At 38.9% G+C, this 7,713-nt stretch overlaps 1 protein-coding gene across 1 annotated transcript; it reads left to right on the top strand.

The window, feature by feature from the left end:
- Positions 1-3,796: 3,796 nt before the first annotated feature.
- LOC141695838 (uncharacterized) lies at positions 3,797-6,664 on the top strand. The gene is made up of 6 exons (XM_074500049.1): positions 3,797-3,874; positions 4,148-4,604; positions 4,989-5,186; positions 5,329-5,855; positions 5,962-6,414; positions 6,506-6,664. Exons 1-6 carry the CDS (start codon positions 3,797-3,799, stop codon positions 6,662-6,664), a joined length of 1,872 nt encoding a protein of 623 aa, XP_074356150.1.
- Positions 6,665-7,713: the final 1,049 nt, after the last annotated feature.

Here is a 7,713-nt window from a genome sequence, read left to right as displayed (position 1 = left end):
AACTGATGGAGTTCACTCACGTGTCAGCAGTTGTTCACATAGTGATAGTTGTACAAGTATCCTTAGACTTGAGGTCATCATAGTCATCTTGTGTACACTGAACTATGCTTTGGTTTAGTTCTTAGTCTCCAGGGACATTTATTAGGGCTCTTCTGGGTATAGGAATTTGTACACGAAGATAGTGTATGATCAATAAAGGATCTACCCCTTCCAGTGAAGGAAGCGAATGTTCAAGGCTGATCCACTTATGCTAGTTCAGGAATCTCTGGCCAGAGTAAATGAAATTAGAAAGGAGTTTCTAATTTGCATAGAACTACGCATAGTAAATGGTAAGCAAAGTGATTGAATTAGATAGGCTTGACACGAGTTCCATGCCTTGTATTTAATCGGGACATTGTAGGGTAGAAGGAGTTTATTGTACGGTAACTATTCACTGACAGGTTCTTGGTATTCTAAGTAGTGAATTCATATTATCCGGATAGTCGCGATATATTGAGAAGCATCACTCACGATGTAGAATAAATGTGATTAATTAATTAATCATATTTAATAAATTAGAGAATTTATATAAATAATGATAAAATAGTTTTATTATTATTTATTTCTACTACCGGCTTAATATTGAACCTACAGGATGATAGGGAAAGCTACGAAAAGGGCAAGAAAGTTATCCAACTCCCATAAATAGTGCAAGTACTTGGAAGAAATAGTAAAAGGCAAATCAACAAACTTGGAAATGACATAAATAATCCCCGAAGGGAAATAAGTTCAGAATACATTAAGTTAAAGAAAATAACAAACATAAAAACACTACTCCTCCATGTGGGAGCCTTCCTTCCCCTGCTCCTTCTCAGCACCTCCCTTCTCAGCATCATTAGAAGGCTCAACATCCTTCGTGGGAGAAGCAGGAGGAGAGGAAGTTATGGGATCCAGGATACGATCATCAGGCTGAGGAGAGTTGAAGAGAGCATCCAAGATGTCCTCCATCTCTGGCCGTTCAGGACTTATAAAGTCCTTAGGATATACTAAGCCAGGATGCTTCTCCGAAACCGCCTTCACAGCCGCATCCCATCCCTTGGTAAACTGCAGAGAATAAAGACCCTCATCATGAATTTCCATGAGATTCTTGAATTTCTCAGGATCCATGTAATCATCAATGATGGTTTCCTTATCACTCCGAAGCTTAATCAGCTCGGAATGAGCCTTAGACAACTCCTCCCCTTTGGTCGCCAACTTTTTCTCCAAAATCTCAGCCCTCTCCTTCCACTTCTTCATCTCCAAAATGATGGTGTTGCTCTGCACAAAGCAACATGAGTTAACACAAATTTACAAAAAGAGAGAAGTTGGAACTTAAAAGAAAAGAGGGATATTCTTCGCCTCCAGAATTTGTCATATCAATGAGAGAAGTATAGGGAGATTGGATTTGAATTGCAGTACCTTTCTTGGAAGAATTCATCTTTCCCAGCCGAATTAGATTGCGATCCGCCATTGATGTTCTTGGGATGAAGGCTTGAAACCCAGAAAAAGTTTGAAGATGGTGGAGCTGTGGTGGCTGAGATCACCGGAAATTTCCTTTCTCAGGGAAGAAACTAAAGAGAAATTTGAGAAGTTTGAGAGAAATTTGAGAAATGAGGATTCTCACTTCTCACTTCTCTTTTATAACCGAAAATCTCGGGACACGAAGTGCCTAAAGCCCGTAAGGCAAGGCCCAATTTGAGAAAAGCCCACCAATAGGGAAGCTTCAGGGACATTCTAGAAACAGGAAAATAAACTGAAAGGTCAAAAATCGACCAGAATTTTGAAGAAAGTATTCAATCAGAGTCCTGATCGAAAAAAGGAAGTACTGTGATCGAAATTTCATTCGATTACAGGGGTAAAAAATCACTTAGTTCGATCAAAGTCCTGATCAAAAAAAGGAAACACTGTGATCGAAATTTCATTCGATTACAGAGGTAAAAAATCACTTAGTTCGATTAGAGTCCTGATTGAAAAAGGAAGTACTGTGATCGAAATTTCATTCGATTAAAGGGGTAAAAAGTCACTTAGTTCGATCAAAGCCCAGATCGAAAAAAGATAAAATCCTAGATGAATTTTCATTTGAACAAAAAGGCAGAAGTATGTTTAATTCGATCAGAATCCTGATCGATTTCGATCATGATTCTTGGCTTATTTCACCTCAGACCTCATTGTCAAAAATATACTTAATTCAATCAGGATCCTGATCAATTTCGACCAGGAATCCTGATCGAAATTTCATCGACTAGAGTGACAAATTGGAAGCTAGTTCGATCTGGATCCTGATCGATTTTAATCTGGAATCCTGATCGATTTTGCATGAATCCTGGTCGAAATTCCATCGACTAGAGTGACAGGTTGACAGCTAGTTCGATTAGGATCCTGATCGATTTCGGTCAGGAATCCTGATCGATTTTCATGACTCCCGGTCGATTTTAAGTCAGAAATTGAGAATAGATCCAAAAATTAAGGATAAATTCCTGTAAATTAAAGAATAAATCCAGAAATTGAGGATAAATTCTGAAAAATAAAAAGAATAAATCTAGAAACTAAGGATAAATTCTGAAAATTAAAGGAAAAATCCCAGAAATTAAGGGAAAATTCCTGTAAATTAAGGAAAAATCCCAGAAATTAAGGAAAAATTCATGTAAATTAAGGAAAGTCCCAGAAATTAAGGAAAAATGCCAAAAAGTTTCTAAAAGATAGGAACAAGGTAAAGAAAGTGATGGGGAGATTCTAAAATGACCTTGAAGCCATATACAAGACAAATCGTTGTAAATGTGTAGGTCGTTCCACACTTTACGCAAAAATGATACCCTATAAGGGAATGAATGAACTTAAATTCTGTAAAATCTTTCGCAGTTTCCCAGAAGTTGGGGGGCAAATGATAGGGAACAAAATAAACCCTGATTGCGTAATTAATATAATGTTAATTGTATCAGAATTGGGCTGACTGTTAAGCCCATTAGAAGAGGCCCAAGACCCTTGATAGGGGCCTAAAAATATCCTAGGAATATATTTGGTGTTGAAATTAATTAGACCAGATATGGTCCAATAACGAAGCCCAATTTGAAAGGGCCCAAAATCCCGAATATTAATTAATTTTGTAATTAATTAATAAAGGAGAAATCAGCTGTTAAGATGAGTCCTAATGAGGACATAAATCCTTGCAGATTAGCCTCCAAGAGACCTAATAGGATAATGAATCAGTTTCCTACTTCCTAAGACTCCAAAATCCATTCTAATTCTGAGACTTGCCCACCAAGTCTCCTAACCCAAGTTCAATTCAAGGACTCCCAATACCTATATAAGGGGTCTCACCCCCACCAATCAGAATTACGTTTTTTTGACTTGATCCTTGGCAATCAGCAATGTATGTAGGCATCTTGTTAAGGCAGATTGAGTCATGAGACACAAGAGCAGTCAAATCGAGCCTCGAAGCTCACAAACCCTAGTAATAAATACAGTAATTAATATACCCTAGTTTTTAATCCATAATAGGGCTCTATTTGCAGGTTTATGAACTATAGGTAATATCCCCTTTTTATTATTTAAAAAGGGGTGTTACAAAGATGGCATCAGAGCTTAGGTTCTTTCTTGTAGAAAACCTACTTAGGTTGACCTGTGAGTTTGGTTAGACGATAGGATGGGTGTTCTATTTAATTTCGTTTCATTCTGCTCTTTATCATTTCATTCCTCTTCATCATTTTGAAATCTGTTTGTAACTGCTTCATCATATTTATTCTCGTAATCTTCATTCGTTCGCTATCTTATATTGTAGATGCCTCCTAGACGTGATCCTTTTCACGTTGACCCAACTCAGCTTACTGAGATGATAGGGCAAGCAATGGCTCAGGCTGTACAGCAAGCTTTGGAAAACCAAGGAAATCAGAATGGCGAGGGAAATCAGAATGGAGAGGGAAATCAGAATGGATAAGAAAATCAGAATGTCAATGAGAATCAGAATCAGAACGGTCAGGGCCATCAGTCGGAGCCGTTTGTATGGTTAGAGAGGTTTGTGAAGCAAAAACCAGACTTTTTTAGTTCTGCACCGACTCCTATTGATGCTGAAAATTGGATTGTTCATCTCGAGAAGATTTTTGAATCACTGGGTTGTGATGAGATTTAGAAGGTCAAGTTAGTTGTGTATAAGTTGGAGGGGGATGCTCAGAGGTGGTGGAGAGGAGTGAAAACTACTAGAGGGGAGCAGTATGCAGAGGCTTTGGAATGGCGGGGATTCAAGGACGTATTCTATGAACAGTACTTCTCTAATTCTGATAGGGAGGCTTATTTGAGGGAGTTTCATTTTATTGTGCAACACCATGATGAGAGCATTACTGATTATATGGTGAGGTTTATAAGATTGGTTGGATTTGCTGGGACAGTTGCAGGGACTGCTGCACAACAGGATGATAAATTTAAATGGGGGAAGTCTTATCTGAGAGGTTCCATAATTTATTTTAAATTTGATAATGTGACAGAGGTGGATGAGGCAGCAAAGGATGTTGAGAAAGTGCGCATAGATTTCAGGATTTCCAGGTTTAATAGCGGTAGTAAGAGGACTAGGGATGATCAGGGTTTTGCACAAGGTAGATAGTGGTATGGAGGTCAGAGTGGTCAACAGGGATAATGGCGCAAATAAAATCAGAATAGGGGTGGTCAGTCATTCCATGGCCGAAATCAGTATGTTGAGGTCAGAGTGGTCAGCAGGGATAATGGCGCGAATAAAATCAGAATAGGGGTGGTCAGTCATTCCATGGCCGAAATCAGTATGTTGGTCAGAATCAGAATCAGCAGTTTCAGCGACAGAGGCAGCCTAGGCAGTGGCAGAATCGTCAACAGGGGCAGAGCTGTTACTTAGTGTATGGGGGAAACCCTAATATGATTCTAGTGGCTCCTTGTGCTATATGTGGGGGACATCATCCAGGTAGAGCTTGTTACAGACAAACTGGGGCTTGTTTCTTGTGTGGTAGCATGTCCCATAGGGCAAATGATTGTACAGTGTCACGCAACACTAGTGGAGGAGGAGCTGGCGGTTGTAGTGGTAGTCAGTAAAAATCCTACGGCCGGAGTGTTTGCTTTGACTACAAATCAGGCATCAGCTAATTCAGGTACCATTTCAGGAACACTTCTTGTTGGTAGACGTGATGCTTATGTGTTATTTGATACTGGTTCGACCCAATTTGTTGTGTCTTTATCATTTATTCATCATCTTGGCATTGCACCTTTATTATTATATCTTTATATGTCTATTGCTACCCTGATGGGGGAATTCTATTATTATATCTGATGTATATCGAGAGTGTCTGATAGTTGTGGGAGATAGAAATTATAAGGTTAACTTGCTTCCAATGGAGATGCATGACTTTGACATTATCTTGGGCATGTATTGGTTGAGTGAACATCGTGTCATAATTGATTGTCAAAAAAAGAGGGGGATCTTTGGGGATGTAGATAAACCAGAATTTGTATACCAAGGGTCTCAGCTAAAAGGGGATGTTAAATTAATTTCTGCTCTGAAGGCGGGCAAACTTTTATCTAAGGGTTATGATGGCTACCTTGCTTTCGTGAATGATACATCGAAGGATGAACCTCGCATTGAGGATTATCTAGTTGTAAAAGAGTATGCAGATGTGTTTCCCGATGAGCTACTAGGTTCGCCACCACATAGAGTGGTGAAGTTCACTATTGAACTTCTTACAGGTGCTGAGCCTATTTTTAAGGTGCCTTACCGAATGGCACCACTTGAGTTGCAAGAATTGAAGGAGCAGTTGCAGAAGTTATTGGATAGGGGATTTATCAGGCCAAGTGTGTCTTCATGGGGCGCTCCTGTGTTATTTGTAAAGAAGAAGGATGGTTCCATGTTATTGTGCATTGACTATAGGGAATTGAATAAAGTGACTGTCAGAAACAGGTATCTTTTGCCACGCTGATGACTTTTGATAGGTTACAAGGGGTGAAGTACTTTTCAAAGATAGATTTGAGATCTGGTTACCATCAGTTACGAGTAAGAGAAGAGGATATATTTCGAAGACTACATTTCGCACTCGTTATGGTCATTATGAGTTTCTCGTGATGTCCTTTGGATTGACGAATGTACCAGCGATATTTATAAATTTGATGAACCGGGTCTTTTATGATTATCTGGATAAATTTTTGGTGGTCTTCATCGATGATATCTTGATATGCTCTAGGAGTAGAGGGGAGCATGAGGAGCATTCGTGTACTGTACTTGAAATTTTGAGGGAGAAAAAGTTGTTTGTGAAATTTTCAAAGTGTGAATTTTGGTTGGAGGAAGTGGCATTTTTGGGGCATATTGTATCTGGTAGAGGCATTGAGTTTGATCCTGCGAAAGTCGAGGCTATTACTAATTGGCTGAGACCAAGCAATGTGACAGAGGTAAGGAGTTTCTTGGGTTTGGCAGGCTACTACAGGCGTTTTGTGGAAGGTTTTCATTATAGCTTTGCCTTTGACTCAACTAATGAGGAAGGGCGTTAAGTTCGAGTGGAATGATGATCGTGAGAAGAGCTTTCAAGAGTTGAAGAAGAGGTTGGTGTCTGCTCCAATACTTGTATTGGCATCAGGGAATGGAGGTTTTCAGGTTTATAGTGATGCTTTGAAGAAAGGATTGGGATTTGTTCTTATATAGCATGGGAAAATGATTTTTTATGCCTCTAGACTTCTCAAACCCTATGAGGTGAACTATCCTACCCATGACTTAGAGTTAGCAGTAGTGGTCTTTCCTCCAAAGATCTGGAGACACTATCTTTATGGAGAGACTTGTGACATCTTCACTTGTTAGATATATTTGATAATGTCATGGCTAATATGTCTTATGTTTAGCTTTCAGATCTTGTGTGAACATGATAGATCAGTACTTAACTGTTGATCAGTACTTATACTGGAAGTCAGGACTTAAGGATATCAGTACTTATATTATCAGGAGATAATCATCAGAAGATAGATATCAGAACTTAAGTGCTGAAGGACGATCAGATAAGGACAGTAGCTGATTAAAGGAAAGAAGATAGAGATAAAACATAAGAAGAGATATGCATGAAGAAGGAATTCCGTGAAGAATGGAATACTTGGAATAGAAGATATCTGATTGATATATTTTAGGAAGCAGAATTATATTCCATATCAATTAGCGATTATCTTGTAACTGTGTAGTATATAAACACAGGCATAGGGTTTACACTAGAAGTGTTATCATTATCGAAGTTATTATTCTATATAACCCTAGCAGCTCTCGTGATATTTGTTCATCACTGAGAGGTAACAGTTCCATATTGTAACAAAGTTTATTGTTTCAATAAAGTTTGTTTTCTGTTACTCAAGTTCTTTAAGTTCGATTTGAGTGTACTATACACTGTATTCACCCCCTCTACAGTGTGTGTGTGACCTAACAATTGGTATCAGAGCCTATCTGTTAACTTACATACAGTTAAAGATCCAAACACAATCATGTCGGACATAGAAACTCCAACTAAGCCTACCACAACTGAGGAACCACCAAAGACACAAATTCAGAGTCGGTATGAGACCATCAGAGTCCCCATACTGAGACCATCTGAATATCCCATATGGAAGGTAAGGATGACCATGTTCCTGGAAGCAACAGATCCAGAATACCTGGATAGAATCAAGGAAGGTCCTCACAAACCAACCAAACTCGCAGTTGCAGTTGCAGGTGAA

Source organism: Apium graveolens, chromosome 11 (assembly GCF_009905375.1).
Source record: "Apium graveolens cultivar Ventura chromosome 11, ASM990537v1, whole genome shotgun sequence".
Taxonomy (NCBI): Eukaryota; Viridiplantae; Streptophyta; class Magnoliopsida; order Apiales; family Apiaceae; genus Apium; species Apium graveolens.
This window is presented reverse-complemented; position numbering and strand designations above follow the sequence as displayed.

Excerpts from the sequence above, each read along its gene's own strand:
- LOC141695838 (XM_074500049.1), top strand. The coding sequence starts at position 3,797 with ATGCCTCCTAGACGTGATCCTTTTCACGTTGACCCAACTCAGCTTACT. Across the intron at positions 4,605-4,988 it reads TGATCAGGGTTTTGCACAAG|CATGTCCCATAGGGCAAATG; the intron begins GTAGATAGTGGT and ends CTTGTGTGGTAG. Across the intron at positions 5,187-5,328 it reads TTATGTGTTATTTGATACTG|TTGTGGGAGATAGAAATTAT; the intron begins GTTCGACCCAAT and ends AGTGTCTGATAG.